The sequence below is a fragment of the Acyrthosiphon pisum genome, chromosome A2 (genome assembly GCF_005508785.2).
Source record: "Acyrthosiphon pisum isolate AL4f chromosome A2, pea_aphid_22Mar2018_4r6ur, whole genome shotgun sequence".
Classification (NCBI taxonomy): Eukaryota; Metazoa; Arthropoda; class Insecta; order Hemiptera; family Aphididae; genus Acyrthosiphon; species Acyrthosiphon pisum.
The window spans coordinates 48616214-48634006 of NC_042495.1; the positions used below are offsets into that span (position 1 = coordinate 48616214).

General features: G+C 28.4%; 2 protein-coding genes across 5 annotated transcripts; one reads left to right on the forward strand and one right to left on the reverse strand.

Moving 5' to 3' along the window:
- The first annotated feature begins 263 nt into the window (after positions 1-263).
- Positions 264-5027, forward strand: LOC100159664 (mitochondrial 2-oxoglutarate/malate carrier protein). Its single transcript, XM_001942983.4, has 5 exons — positions 264-816; positions 924-1163; positions 1235-1539; positions 4007-4106; positions 4188-5027. The coding sequence occupies exons 1-5, from the start codon at positions 758-760 to the stop codon at positions 4405-4407; spliced, it is 924 nt and encodes a 307-aa protein (XP_001943018.1). The 5' UTR covers positions 264-757; the 3' UTR covers positions 4408-5027.
- Positions 4524-8802, reverse strand: Commd3 (COMM domain containing 3). 4 transcript variants are annotated; one of them, XM_008182610.2, is made up of 4 exons: positions 8693-8802; positions 8248-8446; positions 5082-5356; positions 4524-4892 (listed from the first exon to the last, which is right to left on the reverse strand). In XM_008182610.2, exons 2-4 carry the CDS (start codon positions 8396-8398, stop codon positions 4719-4721), a joined length of 600 nt encoding a protein of 199 aa, XP_008180832.1. In that variant the 5' UTR covers positions 8399-8446; positions 8693-8802; the 3' UTR covers positions 4524-4718. The 4 variants fall into 4 exon arrangements, with proteins under 4 accessions (XP_008180832.1, XP_008180831.1, XP_008180830.1 ...); XM_008182609.2 differs by having other exon boundaries at positions 8596-8772; XM_008182608.2 differs by having other exon boundaries at positions 8248-8483; positions 8596-8770.
- Between the last annotated feature and the right edge of the window lie 8991 nt (positions 8803-17793).

The following is a 17793-nucleotide window of genomic DNA, read 5'->3' on the forward strand; positions in this document are numbered from 1 at the left end:
AATAAAATCAGAAATTAACAACAGTGTATAGCCCCCCCTGGAGCCACCACCGATAGCGCACTATATTATGAATTCAAAATTCTGACATTTTACTATTATAATATTATTGTTCTATGATTATAGTAAGTATGTACGGTATGTCAGCTGTTCCCGCGCGAACACCAAACGCTTTTGGCGGCCAAGGTGATATGTTTATGGTCCGCACGCCCACGAACGTGACCTTGCAGCGGCACGATAAGATAATAATAATCGCACAGTTTAGGCGATGTTGGATCTATAAAATTAAAAATATATAAATAATATTTCTATAAGTACTATTATATTTTTGTCGATAGTTGATCGGTTGATATTATATTTTTAATTTTATAATAATATTATAATCTAATCTATATGGGATATTATATTATTCTATTATTCGGTGGCAAGACGGGACGACCGTTGAACGTTTTTATTTCTGTTTAATTATTAATTTCTCTCTCCCCTAGACCCCCTTCTCACTAAATTCACGCCGACGGCCGACTGGCCGATTACGAATCAATTAAACTTGGTGGGGATATCACGAACGGCGGCGCGCGCTATAATAAATCATTTAAAAATTAATATTGAATACGCAGTCCTCGAGTTTTCTACGGTCACGTTAGACGTACAGTGCGAGTGACTGTAAAGGTAAGTGCCGCCGTGACATGCTCAAGAAGGACCTTTAAAGATCTTGTAAATCACTTTGAGCAAGTGGACACTCACACGCACACGCGACATCATGAGCGATTCCGTGCCTTTGCCGCCTTTGGTCAAGTTTTTCAACGGTGGACTATCCGCGTAAGTACTAGCTCCCAACGATAACTCACATTGCTCATGACGATACAACTGTTTTTCATTACTGTTTCTGCTGTTATTAGTTTATGACATAACATTATGTTTTACAGGACCGTGGCCACCGTCATAGTGCATCCGTTGGACGTGCTAAAGAACCGCATGCAGATGGCCGGACGCGACGTCACCGCCACTGAAGCCCAAAAGTCTATGGGCGGTATCGTTCGTTCCATGATCAAAGAGAAGGGCGTTACAGCCTTTTATCCTGGTTTGTCCGCCGGCATCCTCAGACAAGCCACATATTCGACTACACGGTTGGGCATGTACAACTCGTTGTTCACAATTATGACCGGGTGAGTGTTGCCAGAACACACTTGCATACACATTGTGTTATGAACAACGCGTCTCTTGTATACTCCTACAGGGAAGACAACAAACCACCTAACTTGTTGGTGAAACTGGGCTTGGCCCTAGTATCCGGAGTGACTGGCGCTGCTGTCGGTACCCCGGCTGAAGTAGCGCTCATACGAATGACGTCAGATGGACAATTACCATTGTCTGAAAGACGTGGTTATACTAGTGTGTTTAACGCATTAGCCAGGATTGCGAGAGAAGAAGGTATTGCTACATGGTGGAGAGGATGTATCGCCACAATGGGAAGGGCAGCTGTTGTCAATATGGCTCAACTTGCATCATATTCTCAATCTAAAGAAATTTACCTTAAAAGCGGTGAGTTAAAATTTTTATTAAATTAATTATTAAAGCATAACATCTGTACTTCAAATCTAGCAAATAACAAATAAATGGCATTGAGTTTTTATAACTATTCCCATACTCAATCATAAGTATTGGGTAATTAATATGGAGTAATAATAAATAATATATTATTTCAATGTTAGTATATTTGTTACATATTTTTTTTAAAATTAATTTTGGATAAGTCAACTAATCATCTAACGACAGTTGGATTATCATTGACTGACATTCATATGATGAAACCATAGACATATTAATGTATGGACTGCACATCATATAGATTGCCAAGTGCCAATATGTTTAGAAAGAGATTATATAGTACATAATATAGTCAATAGACATGTGTACATAGTGGGACCTAAAGGTGTATGCTATATCTTTTTCTAAAAATATTCTTATCTTTGTTATTAAACTTCTTTCTCTCTTTCGCCATTAATTGCTATATACGAATTAAGTTGTTTGCTATCTTTTTCTAAAAATGTTGGTCCTCGGACCTCTTTCTGCTACCAGTTCATTTTTTTATACATGTATGGATCAAACTATTTATCAAACAATTAATAAGTTGTATGTAAATTCTAAAATAATCAGTTATTTAATTATTTAACAGCAAACAATTAAAGGTGAACCAAAAGAAACTATGGTAGCATGATGCATAGTAATTGGCTCTTCAATACAGTAATAATTATCTTATTTCAACCATTATAATTTAGTAGAAAAAAGTTATTCATGAGATACCTTGTAATTTTTATGGATTTTATTTTATAAATTAATTTCCAAATTATTTATTATTTTTTAAATATTTTAATATATTATTACTTATTAGCTTCCTAATGCAATTGTTATTTAAATCATAATAAAGATTATTAATTTGTATACATTTTTATATTTGATATTAAAACTTAATTAAACTAATTGAAAGAATGTTTCACAAACTACATTTAGTCATGTCATTTTTTTCCTGTATTACCATTGTTTTGATATCCAGAAAAAAACCATTAAACAGTCATTAATAATTATTTTAAAATGAATGCTTATAATTTTTTTTAATTTTATAATTCATAGACAATCATTAATTAATTTCTATTTTTATAATTTTCCTTATTATTTAAAAATAAAACTAATTATATATTATAAATTTGGATAGAATTAAAAAATACCTACTATTTGATACTATTATTACCCACCTTATTTGATGTATTATTATTTTTTTAAATCCTACGAAAAAGATACAGTTGGGTTCTTAAAATTACATTTAAATTTCTAGAAATAAAAATTAAATAATTTTACTGAAGTAATCTTATCTATAGATAATACATATGAAGTATATTACAATTCTTTTGAATTATTAAAATCAACCATGTGACTACTTTTCTTTTTTTTATTATGTGACATGATTTCCCAACCAATAAACTAATAATTATAATAATTTTCAGAAATATTGGTCAGAATCGAGGTCAAAATATTGACCCTACTTTTAATTCAAATACTTAAATCATCTTTAAATGAATATATTTATTATTTAATTGATTTAAAATGATTATAATATTATGTACTTGAGTTTTTCTTACTTATAAAAGTATTGTCAAAATTGAAAATAATATTATTATCATTGGAATTCTGTATACTCATTAACTATGTATTTATGATTGAAAGGGGATGGTCAGTGACATGAAAAATTCATTTTATAAATACTAAATACATATTAAACCTTTTTTCAGTGTATCTAGAATAATTCTAGTTAAATTATATAAATTCTAAGATTTGGTGATTTTAAATAAAGATATCAATTACCAATCTTTTAAAAAAAGTGATGTATTAAAGTACGTACCACGTTACTCGATATTTTCCACTTTAAAGAAAATGTATGAATCATAAGTGTGTAATAAGTATATTTATATACTTAGTGGGAATTAGATAATTATTACATTTTATTAGGTTTTATGTTAATATATAGTGTTACGCACAATTGGTTATAAAATAAAAATATCTGCACCCAGCCCAAAAACATATTTATGTTAATAAAGAAAATTCATATATATTTGAAAAGAACAGTATTGAATTACAAACAAATTATGGGTAATACCTATAGCTTAAAATTAATTAATTATTTTATTTGTTCTTAATACATTAAAAAAATAACAAAGTATATTATTATATTCATGTACCACTATAAAAATGTTTAATTAAACATTGAATTGATTCATGTATTATTCTGAATTTATGTAATACTGTAAAACTATAATGTATTAATAGATTGTGTCTGAAATCTCAATAGGCAGGCAGCTCATGATCACTTATTAATACAATTGTTCAAACACGTGTGTAATGTAATATTTAGGTATACATATTACTTATTAGTAATATTATATTATAGGGTTTTACCTATTTTGAACTTTAAAAAAAAAAATTATTTAGTAATATTCAATTGAAATTGTTTCAGGTTATTTCAAAGATAACATTATATTGCATTTTGCTTCATCAATGACCTCCGGCGCCATTACAACTGTAGCCTCACTCCCAGTGGATATTGCCAAAACTAGGTATGAATAAAATGCAAATAAATTAAATCTATGTTCGTATAAATTACAAAATATGCAATGATCGTCTAACTGTTTTTATAGAATTCAAAGCATGAAAATTATTGATGGAGTACCAGAATATACTGGCACAATAAATGCAATGGTCAAAGTAGTGAAGAATGAAGGTTTCTTCAATTTATGGAAGGGCATTGTGCCATATTTTGCTAGAATTGGACCTCACACTGTATTAACATTTATAGCTTTAGAAAAGTTCAACGAGGCATATAAAGTTGCCGTGTACGATCGTCAGTCAAAAAAATAATGTTAACAATAGTTATTATCTAAATAATTTATCCATACATTCTTACAATTTATAATTGGTTTTTGTATAGTTTTATTTTTTTTGTTAAATATTCTGTTGATTCTTTTTTTTTTTACGTTTATCATTGTTAAAAGTGAATTGTTTTCCCCAATCTTAATCTAATTTTATGTCTTATAGAAATCTAAAATAAATAATACATTAAGACTGTAATGACATTTCGTAAAATATATTATGTACTCAATAAGAATAATTAGGATTGAGCAATTTCATAGACTATTGATTGGAATTGATAACATAATATTTTGTGAATCTTAACTGGCTGAAGCAATTTTTTCTAAATGCCGAACTGCGTCCTTCAGCTTAAATACTAGTTCTTGAAGTTCCTGTATATTGCAGACGAAGTCAATGAATTTTATTGTACCATTGTCTATTGTCTTCAGCCGCACTTTGTATAAGAATTCTGATACGTCATCAAAAACACTAGACTAAAAACAAATACATTTATTGTTATTGTAATAATTAGTTAACTAATGTTATAGTTTATTAGCACATCACATTGTTTACATAGTCATATATAAGCTGATAATGATATGTAACACGACAATAATTTTAAAATAACAGTTTTGATTATTTTTGTAATTTCAAAATTATAAACATGATAATATTATACTGACTTGTACACAGTAATCGAGGCGGCATTCAACATCAACCACATTAGCCAAAGATGTAGTGGTAATCTTTGAAACTTCTAAAAGACGTGGTCTAACAGATTCATAGGTTTTAATGATCTCTGATAAACGATCAGTGTTAGCCAAAACTATTGTTTGTAGGTTTTGATTCAATGACTTTCCGTCTAGGCAATGTCGATTAGCAATTATAAATAGAGTTATCAATGAAGCATATGCTTCTTTGGCAATATCTTGTTTAGACGTTATGCATACAGTAGAATCTGAAATGAAAAAGAGATTAATCGGAGATTATTGATTTAAATTTAAAAGCAATGTTAATGAATTTATTTAAGTATATTAAATTATTTGTGTAATTAGTAAAATATAACTTTTAATAATAACTCTGAAATTTTTCCTCAACAACTTTATAACATTTTGTTTAGGTGATTTAATAAATAAGACATAAAAAAAAATGATTTACATACATGTAAAATGTATATGCTATGAAAAGCAATCCAATTAATTATTGACATTCCTAAAAACCCCATCAATATTCTAACCGATTATCTGAGTATATTAACAAAAATTCTAAATCCTAAAAAGAACAATGATATTACCCCAGATATTACTAACCTTAAACATATAACACTAACATGGATACTTCACAATAGAGGGAAACAAGCAACTAGTCACTAATATATCCAAATCATACAACTTTTTCAAAAGTTTGAGTTTTTGAGGTCTCAAAAGAGAAGCCAAAAAAACCATAACTTATGGAGTAAGGAGTAGTATTTACTGCTAAACAAATTAAGAGAAAACATACTACCTAGTGGTCGAAATGGCTCAAGAAAAGTGTTGGGGGGGGGGGGGGGGTGACTTAAAATTCAGATTTCCTGATATCATCATAACATTCTTATATTCTTTATCTAACAAAAAAAGTAGAGGGATGCCATCCCTCTTCAGGCACTGATACTACCGATAGACAGATTAACCCATTAGAATCAATTGGAGAAGAAGATGTAGTACTAATGGGCTCAAGGATAGGATGTTCCTGGCATGCCCACAAATAGCTCATGGAAAAAATATAGCCTGAATCATGTACCACTTGTGGATCTTAAATTTCCATCAAACATTCAAACATCTAATAGAATGTTGTCAATTTAAAGAAGAGAGATCTAAATACCTCATCCCAAATACTCTCTCCGAATGCCTGAATAACGACCCTCTAAACATCTATAACTTACTAAAATGTATCAAAGATACTAATTTATACAAAATCATTTAATCAAAACAAAAGCAAAAATGAACAAATTTATTTATTAACTTCAATGTTATCAAAAAATAAAAAAAGCTTGTAGGTGTACTACATATGATGTACTAAAAACCAATATGTAACACACTAATCGCAGCCCCCAAAATATTTGTACTATTATTATTGGAGGTTTGTAGGTAACACATTAGTCAAGATAAGCATGCTCGCGGAAATGCGGAATTCAACGAAAACAGAATGAAGTGAAACAAAATAACCAAGTACTATTGCCTGATTGAACAAATAATAGTAATCATTTTTTATTTAATTTGTTGCTACGTGAAACTTCATTGGCTGATGCAGCTCATATTCCACTTGCTAAATTAAGTAAAACCCACAAATATGTAATAATTACAGAGAAATAGCCTTACTAAATGTAGTCTACAAGATATAGTCTTATTGCATTTTAGATAGGGTTAAACCCATTGCGGAAGAGATACTGGGAGATTATCAAGGCGGTTTTAGACCTAACAGATCAATAACAGATCAAATCTTCAGCCTAAGACAGATCATAGAAAAATCATGGGAATTCAATAAAAGCATATGTTACTATTTGTGGATTTCAAAAAAGCGTACGATTCTGTCCACCGACATAGCCTTATAAACATATTAAAAGAGTTAAAGTTCCCAAATAAACTAATAAAATTAATTGAGGCCACTCTGCAAAATACAAAAATCTAAATAAAGGTAGCATCGGAATTGTCAGAGCCAGCAATGGTAAGGACAGGCCTAAGGCAAGGAGATGCGCTATCGCCAATATTGTTCAACCTAATATTAGAAAAGGTAATCAGAGAAACAAATTGTAACAATGGAATAGTATTGGGAAACTCGAACATAAATGTCTTGGCTTATACGGACAATATAGCGATATTAGGAGATACTGAAAAAACGGTTAAACAAGTATGCAGGAAACTCATTATGATGGCTAGTAAGGTCGGACTGGAGATAAACGACGAAAAAACAGAGTACATGATATTAAGTCGCCAGGACAGAATATATCAACAAGGACAATTTATGCATGAAGAAGGGCATGTATTCAAAAGAGTCACACATTTCAAGTACTTGGGGCACTTGTTAACACAAAATAATGACCTGAAGATGGAAGTCAGTGCTAGGATACAAAAAGGCAATAAAAGTTTTTTTGGTCTTGGAAAAATACTGAGCTCAAGAACATTATCGACAAACCTGAAGATACAAATATACATGACCCTGATACGACCCATAGTACTGTATGCCGCGGAGACATGGTCACTTAGGAAAGCAGAAGAAACCAGAATAAAATTATTTGAAAGGAGAATCCTACGGAAAATCTACGGCCCATGCTTCGACACAAATACAGGTGAATGGCGTGAATGTCATAATAAAGAACTCAAGGAGCTGTTCCAGAGACCAAACATCGCAAATGAAATTAAGAAAAGGAGATTAACCTGGGCAGGACATGCATGGCGGAGAGTGGGATCCATAGTCAGAACAACAATCGAAGAGAACACGGTAGGTAAGAGACCCTTATCTATCTAATAGTTTTGCACATATAAGTATAATAGGGTAATTTAAAATTGGGCAAAAAAAAAAAAAAAATGTAATGATTGTAATACTGTATAATATTTCAGTTTACATGTTACATTACACTTTAAAACAAACTAAACTTCACTGCTACTCGCCATTGATCAAAGTAGATAAGTTTACATGTTATAATAATTCTATTGCAGTTTTTACTATTTTTTTTGTACAATTAATAAATCACCCTATTATATTTATTCAGCTTACATGTTATATATGCTATGACAAGTTAAATACTAAAAAAAAATGTTGTTCTAAATTAACGAAATCCATTAATAGTTCTATAAGGTACTCAGTTCTTACCATTGTCAAATGTCTGTTCCGAAGTATCATCTAACAATGTTCCCAGTATCTTTTCAGCCTTTTGTAGTAATGTTTGGAAACATTTGTCGTTTATCAGTGCTGGGTTACACAAACGTTTCAGTCCAAGTTCAATTTCAGTTGATATATTCATTTTGGCTTTAAATAGTACCTAGGTACTCATACGTTTATTGGATATTTACTATAGTAATAAATATTGCCAAATTTAAATTACACACCTAATTTCAATTAATAATTAATAATATATTATATAGGTAATCACATTATCAATTATCATAACCAAATAAACAAATCGGATACAGTTATAAATATTAAATAATATTATAATACCTTTGGACCATGTCAAGATCTATGATCAATTAATTATGGACCATGAACTAAGATAAACTTAGTTTATAGGTCTATAATAGTATAATACCGTACTTACTATCAAATACGAATGATTTATTACTTATGTAAAAACTTTAAAATTGCTATCTACTATAATATTTATTATTAATTTACTATGAAAACGAATTATTATTTTACAGAAATCTCTAAGATAAGAATCTTCTCATATCGGAGATAGCACATTAGTACGTCATAATATAACCACAGAATAATAGCTGATATAACTGATAGTTAAGGAATAATAATAATACCTTATGTCTTTATTCCTTATACTATGGTGGGATAGTGGATATGGTAACGACTTTAGCGCTCGTGACGGTTTTCATAAATACTAAATATCAATAATTTATTAATATCAACATCATGCCTGTGAATCAACAATCTAATATTGTATTATTGACTATTGTTATATAATTATGTAACATATTATTTTATATTTTACATAATAATTAATAAGACACACTCCAAAGTCTTACAAGCCATACATTTTGCACAATTATTGTGTGAAAAAATAATATTTCAAATATTTCATGACTTACACGTTGATATTTCTTTTGAGCGCCCATTATTTAATTGTAACTCCTATTGGTTTTGTTGCATGGCTGTGAACACTAAATTTATTATTTATTCATTGATGTATATATTGCAGTAATTGATGGTATTATATTATATAGCCCGATATAATATTACAAAATAATAACAATAATAATATATATTTAGAAATAGGTCCGTAGGGTAAGTAGGTACTCTAGCAGTCTAGTAACAAGTTTATAAATTTTTCTCTGACTGTTCTTGATAGTGTTTGAATGTCTGCAGTCTGCTCCTTTCTGATTAATTTAAAATATTTACGATACAACAGCTACGATTAATAACACATTTAATTATGAATTATATCGAGACCCACTACAAACACAATATTTTACATATTTTATTGGCCATATTCATTACGGCATGCCATCAGTGGTGTACACATCGTTGCATATCCACGACGCCGTACGATCATAATTTCACCATTATTAATTAAATCATTATTCAATATTCATTATAATAGAGCTCAGATTTCAATGCATTGTGCTACATTATTTTTGGGTGCTCTAGGTCAATGCATTACAAGTACACAATTATTAATTTCACGCAACAGATACTACAAAAGTGAAACTTTTATTTTGTGTTTTTTTTTACTATTTTTTGGTGCACATTTTAATATATATAGTAAGAAATTCAGTTTAAATTGGGAAACTCAAAATATTATACCAAGAAATATTATTTTCTTTAATAGTTTTTTAAATATTTTTCATCTGTATTAAAATATGTCGATTGTGCTGAATAATATAAATACAATAACGTCTTTAATCTTTATGTATCTTCAGCGATTATTGTATGTGGTGTCTTTCAAATGAGTAGGACTCGAACAAATAATAATCCTTATTGCAAACTGGTAAATATTGGTGTCTGATGATACACCGAAATTGCATTTATTCTCAGTATATTATTGTTATTATTGTGAATGCCGAAGTTTGGTATTTTGTTTTTGTATTACTGTTAGTATTTAGTTAAGGTAAAGGTTAGTTAAGATAAAGTGTTCAACATACGCAGTAATAATTAACTTGTAGGTAATATATAATATTCTATAAATTATAATATCTATTTAGGTATGTGTTCACTAGGTAGTAGGTCATATATAAATATTAGGTACGTTATTTTAATACCTATGTTATAAATTATGATTTATGATGATACATCAGATTAGGTACATACAATTATATTACTAGCTGCAGTTGTCGCGTGTGTTGTATATTGCTTATAAGTTAATAGTTATCAGCTTTTAGATTTTTATTGTATCAATTTCTAGATATTTGAAAAATTCAAAAATATATTACCGTTACCTATAGTTGATATGAATGATAATTTCAATTAGGATTATAAAATAAAAAGAGAGATTATTTATGTACCTACACGAGTTACAGCCTACAGACTACATTTACACAGGCAACAGCCCGATGAATTTTAAAATTAGCATGCTTCATAGCTCACATCTTACTTGGGAAAAATACTAAAATGACAACCCCGGCCCAGGGTATACATGTATTATTTACTGTAGATACGTCTTATTGAATGTAAACAATTTGTAAAAACAAATACAAAAATATATATATTATATTATGTAATAGACAATATTATAGCTGACTACTTTTTATATCGGTAAGAAAACGAAAAAATAATCACGACTACTGGAAAATTATTAATGATTCATTCAACGAAATTTTTTAGATTGTTTGTGTCACTGTCATACTGTCTAAAAGTATACCTAATACAAATATACAATAATAATAAACACTACTCCATTATTCTATACAACAGAATATATTAGGTATAACCTCGGGTATAACAATTATAACATAATATACAAAAATCAATAATGATCCCACGAACGATCGACGGATTGATTCGTTTTTTTCGGATGACTGACATTTTGGCTTGACTTATCCATGGTTATTTTCACAGTGTCACTTATTGAGATATGATTCAGACATTCAGTTAATGTATAATATCAGAATTCATGGTTATAACTTATAAGTAATAACTTGTATTAGCGATCTATTTACAGTTTACCATGTAAGTGTATCGGTGTATCATGTATGCACAGATGGCAGATCATAATAATATTAAAGTTTAATATAACCAGTGGTGTATAACCGACCTATTAAGTATTTAGATGATAATACATTAACACCGTATTATGATTTGGATTTTGGCGCAAATAATTTTTTTCACAATATTAGCAAAGGGCATTTTCCCGGGTATTTCATAATAATACACCACCTGCTAAAATATTCACGGCGTGCATTGGTGTTATCGTGGCCGGGCCGTCGTATATTATCAAGCAGATAAAAGATACTACAATTCTGTTACCGAGCGTGTAAACAAAAAATAAAAACATTATTGTTTATGTTTTAAAACTAAAACGTTCCGTTATTATTAGTTTTTTTTATTATTATTATTGTTATCGATATTCCATAAACAGGTGGTCGCATGTATTTTCATTGTGGCGTGTCTAACTACTTTCTGGTCGCGTGCGAACACAAATTTCCGACCGAAACAAATTTTTTCTACCGGCGTGTTTAGCCAGTGCCTCTATAATATTCTAGTAGCTTAGTGCGGTACTGTGGTGTCGAATATTGATGTCATTTTTAACTAACCCCGAACTCTACTTGGAACTTTCTGTGGTGAGTAAAATCATTTTGAGTTATTTATAAAAATTGGGTGGGCCTTCTAAAGTAATAGTGATAGTGTTCAGGTTAGGTTATAATTAATTGTTGCTAAATAGTTTAAAAAACCACAATATAATTAATATTAAAAAAAGCTATGTGTGTACTTACCTCCTACTGAAAAAAGTTCAATTTATCTGGGTACCTAGGTACTATTTTATACCCACTCAAATACTCATTGTATATTGGTATACCTATACTTATTTTATATTTTGAAACCAAATATGCATTTTTATTATGGCCTCTAAAGCTTATACAATTTCAATCTAGGTGTACCTATAATTCTAATTTATAAATTTAAAATTATTTTGAATTATTTATAGTTTATTTAACTAATTTAATATTAAAATGTATCAAAAAGGTAGTAGATACAATCTTAACTGAATGTTTTTACAAAAAAAATAAGCATAAGATTACTATAAGTAATTCATAATTTCAATAAAAATGAGATTTTTATTATTATGATTGTTTTTTTTTTTAAAATTATAAGAGTATCTACATTAAAATTAGATTAGGGTTGGAATATTTCAAAATAACCATAATATGATAAATCAATTTTGTTATCCATCTAAATAATTAAAAAAAACAAGTAGTACCTATTTGTATGTACCTAATCATACAAAACATGTTGTACGATTTAACATCCGGTATTAATAAATATAATTTTATGAACAATTTTAAGCCAATTTTAATTTTTCATAATTTGTATTAATTGTTATAAAGTATATTATATAGTATATATACACAATATACACAATTTATAAGATTTATTTAATTGTCTAGTTGATATTAAAATTGTTGAAAACAAAATTAATTTTTCTTGGTTTATAAGCCGTCTAAATAAATTATCAAAAAAATTCATTGTAATTTTCTCGATTACTTATCAAAAGTGTCTAAATATATTTATATATTTTCAACTCAAAGATTTAAATTGTTTAATAAGGTATTTATATTTATATTTGTATTTATCAGTTATCATGTTCATTATCTTCATGGATGTATTTATTAACATATTTTTATACCTATTAATTTGGTTTATATTACAATTATTTATGAATAGCAATAAATGGAGTCTCTTGTTCAGGGAGTGCTTGCTAATATTTAGGTAATTTTTTTTGAAAATTTATTTTAAAAACCATATGAAAATATTGTGTTATTTTCAATCAAGATGTATTTTGACACAAATATGTATTCAACTTGAAACAAATATTTATTTATCCTTTTTTCTGAAACCATACTTTTGTTCCACTTTCGTACCCAGGCACCATCTTACCTATTGCATGTTGGGTATCGTATGCAATTATATTAAGTTACTAATAAATAATAATATAAAGTAATAAAATATTTGTTGTGTGTTCAGCGCACATAGCAGACCCTGCTTTCCCTAGCCCCATTTATGGATTATGGGATAATAGATAGAATACCTGATATTTATTATCGATATCGCTATATAGCGTTAATATTTAATATTGATATGAATAAATTATCTGCACTAGATTATAATATGTATTTTTAGCAGTTCATAAATTAAATACTAGTAAATTGTAATTGAGAAGCATTACTAAAAATACATCTAGGTTAAACTCCAAGTCATCTATGATTTGTAAGATTATTAGGTACCTATATTTCTACAAATAACAATATAATTTCAATATTTTTAATTGTAAACATGAAGGTAGTGAACCGTGCCGCAACTACACATTACAGGGCTGATTTGCAAACCTTAATTTGGGGCCTAAACGATATGATAGTTGGATTTAATATTATGGAAGATAGTCTAGTAGATCTTTGTTTTGAACTATTTTAACATTTTTTTTCTATCCATCACCCTAATATTTTTTATATTAGGTACTGTATAGTGAAGTATGATGTGAAACTATGGCATAGACTCAACTTTTTTTTTATAGACTTACAAAGCACCTGTAATTTTACTAAAAAAGACTTTTTTAATATACTTTTCCAATAAAACAATTTGAAAAATTTGAAAATGTAATTAAATATTTTGGTAAAGCACTCGCACAAGAAGTATAGGTAAAATAATTCTGTTGTTGGTACCTATCTACAAATTTTAATGTAGCTGCAAAATATGAATGAATTATTATATTAATATAGGTAACATAGTGTATCACAATATTAATTTGTGTAATATCACCCGTCTATAGTGACAAACGGTAAAATATTCTAAACGCCTTATCTTTATACGCTATAAGCTAATAAGTAATGCCTTTCTTTAGAATAAATTCAGATTAGTGCTGTTAGCTCTGTTGATCTTTGTATGACTATATGCATTTGTTGATTCTATGTCTGTTCCTTCAAAATTGGAATTATTATCAGGATTTCATATATTGTAACGGTATTTAGTATGAATAAACTTCATTGACTGTATGTAGGTAATACAGTACCTAATATAAAAAATATTAGGATGATGGATAGAAAAAAATGTTAAAATAGTTCAAAACAAAGATCTACTAGACTATCTTCCATAATATTAAATCCAATGATCAAATCGTATTTTTTGAAAAAAACATATTTAGGCCTCAAATTAAGGTTTGCAAATCAGCCCTGTAATGTGTAGTTGCGGCACGGTTCACTACCTTCATGTTTACAATTAAAAATATTGAAATTATATTGTTATTTGTAGAAATATAGGTACCTAATTAGGTACATATGTCCCAGCACTGTTCCTTTTTAAAAGGTAAGAACTCAGAAGTTTGAAATAACATTCATACTCAAGTTTCAGGTCGCAAACACTTTTATTCAGTTGTAAAATAAACATGAAACAAATCACTAAATCATAAATGTTTAGCCCGTACTACTACTGAGCATCTCACGTTCAATCGTCATACCTACGTTTTTGCCAAATCACTCAGTGACAACGGGACTACCCGTGCTTGTGCATATGGTGATGCTATATTACAAATTATTATTGTCGCTTCAGCATATCTTGCTTTACTGGCATGAAATTAATAATTAGCTGTTTAAAATATTCCCACCTATATTATAAATTATATATTAAATAATATTTTATTAACGACTGTTTACAATATTTTATGAAAGTTGTTAAATTATTTAATAATATTGTTGCCAACAAGTAAACAGTAATATGTGTATATGTTATATGATTACAATAGGTATAGAATATTATATTTTAATAATATGATCAAGCTTTTTTTTATTTTACATAAATTAAAATTTCTACAACCACGGCTACAAATAATTTTTATTTACCAAATAGGGGGCATATTTTGGTTTGGGGCTAATGTATAATGGACATCTTGCATACCAGGTAGTTGCGGTACTGGTAGTGAACATAACTATATGGATTGGTATTGATTAAATTAATATTCATAGTGCAATGAATTATACAATTTACATGAACATTAATTTAAGTGTATTAAAAATAGAGAGACTAGATGTTGAGTGTATGTTATTTTGCTGTATAATTTATTATTATTATAAATTATTATAGAACAGAATTAAAGGCACATTCGTACAGAAATCAGTCTGACTGCGCAGTATCTATAAAATATTACAACTGAATTGCCACGTTGCGCATACCAGTCTGCCACGGCAGCCCACTCTCTGTTTGACCGTACTTTAAAAGTATCATAATTTGTCTAATATAATTTAAATTCCATGTTATAATATATTTCTTGAGTTTAAAAAAAATATTTATCTTTTTTAATTCTTAAACAACAAAATGCATTATTCAAAATCAGTTATTTTTTATTAGGTAAATTTTTCAAAAAAAAATTAGAATAAGCATGTCATAATTTCAATGTTTACCAGATTTATTTAAATGTTACTTGTTATTATGGTATAATTTGTATTCCATTGTAAGTATATACTATTACTATTATTCAAATAATTTTATTTCATTGTCATACTTTAATATCAGTATTATTTTTATTTGAATCTTAATAGAAACGTTAATAATTTTAAATCTCCTTTGATAGGTATGTACGATATGCATAGTATTTATATTCAAAGGGTAATGACAGTACATACTGTATCCAATTGACATACATGGTTATTGGTAACAGTTACTAAATGCTAATTATGTAAAAAATGTCTGTTAAAAATATGGTAGGTATACTAAGATTCAAGTAGGCAACATTTATTTATAGTTTATAGGTACTTACTTATTATATTATAAATAATATATTAACTAATATTGAATGTATTAATTAATTGATAATTTATTATATGTAGTTCATATTTTATATACTGTTATGTCTGTTTTAAATATGTAGGGTGTAACAGAAGACCAAACAAATGAAATAACTTTTCTCTAATAAATTATTTTCATTTTTTTTTCTCCGATTTATTGACTTGTTATCTATATGTAGAGTATAATATTTTAAATTTTGATTTTTGAATATTGAAAATAAAACATTTAAAATCTAATTAAAATTATTTTTGAAAATTTCAAAATAGCCATTTTGTAAATTTGGTTTTTAAAAAACTTTTGATTGTAAAAACATTTTATGTAAGTCAAGTGGCTTAGTTTTTTATGATTTTTTAAAATGTTAAATAATAAAATGTTCACGTAATATATTCAACTCACTAAATCAAAAAATAAATTGTGAGGTGGAGGCTTATGTTGTTAAAGATTCATATTAAAATAATAATTGTTTTTATATGAGAGTTATATCGACGCCCCAGATCAACACTGCAACAACCCAAATAATTGGTTTGTTGGGTATAATGTGTTTTCTATATTGTTTCTCTATGTAACGTAATGTAAATTATAATTTTGAAAATGCTCTCTCGTGGTCAATAATTTAACTATATTTTATTGTGTTCTTGAACTGAAATCGTTACAAGATCGTCTATAAGATGGTGTACATAACTTGAATTTGTTATAACTCGAGTTGTTGCAGTTTTGAACTGGGGCGTCGATATCATGTACACGCTATAGTAAACTGTGACTTGCTGAGCATTATTATTATTATTATTATTTATTTTTCAAATGTGGTATTATATTTATGTGGTTATATGATTATTTTTATATGAAATAATTTTAGGTACCTACCTATGTAAACTGGCTTGTATCGAGGTGAACAGAATGAGATGAGTCCCTTAGTATGTATACTATTTTAGTGATTTTTTTTAAAGTATACATTTTGTGTAAATAATAAGAATAATATTGCACTGATTTCAAAATACCTATAGAAATCAACACAGTATAGTGCAAGATGCATAGTAAATTATGTTATTTATAATTTCCTGCTTTAAAATTTAGTAATATTATATATATATATAATATTCTTTAAAGTGATTATTTTGTACTAACAAAACTACTAGTTAGTACAATGCCGCAGATAAGAATTAAATGTGTGCAAGAGTGGGAAAGGTTATCATAGTAAAAAAAAAAAATACTTAAAAATATTTTGGTACTTTTAAATATTTGTAAATACATATTATATATGTAATATGTAATATTTCCATGTTGCAAGGGGGTTTTTGAACTCTTCCTATCCCCAAGGTAATAGGTAGATAGTATTTAAAGTGAATTGTTATAATATTAACTTAAGATTCTGAGTGAAGTGCAGGAGAATTGACTTTTATCAACGTTTATATTATTTTTTTTAGGGTTCCGTACCTCAAAAGAAAAAAACGGAACCCTTATAGGATCACTTTGTTGTCCGTCCTTCCGTCCGTCTGTCAAGACCGTTTTTTTAGGAACGCGTGGAGGTATCAAACTGAAATTTCTATATGATACTCAGTCTACTGTCCCTGGAAGCTGTAGAAAAATCAACCTTCTAAGCCAACGCAATCAAAAGATACAGGCCATTTAGGCCGCAAATTTCCGCAAATTTTCGAAACTCGCACGGGAATCAAACCTACAGGTGCTTCCCGTGAACTT

Excerpts from the sequence above, each read along its gene's own strand:
- LOC100159664 (XM_001942983.4), top strand. The coding sequence starts at position 758 with ATGAGCGATTCCGTGCCTTTGCCGCCTTTGGTCAAGTTTTTCAACGGT. Across the intron at positions 817-923 it reads TTCAACGGTGGACTATCCGC|GACCGTGGCCACCGTCATAG; the intron begins GTAAGTACTAGC and ends TATGTTTTACAG. Across the intron at positions 1,164-1,234 it reads TTGTTCACAATTATGACCGG|GGAAGACAACAAACCACCTA; the intron begins GTGAGTGTTGCC and ends ATACTCCTACAG.
- Commd3 (XM_008182610.2), bottom strand. The coding sequence starts at position 8,398 with ATGAATATATCAACTGAAATTGAACTTGGACTGAAACGTTTGTGTAAC. Across the intron at positions 5,357-8,247 it reads GGAACAGACATTTGACAATG|ATTCTACTGTATGCATAACG; the intron begins GTAAGAACTGAG and ends TTTTCATTTCAG. Across the intron at positions 4,893-5,081 it reads GCCTCGATTACTGTGTACAA|TCTAGTGTTTTTGATGACGT; the intron begins GTCAGTATAATA and ends ATTTGTTTTTAG.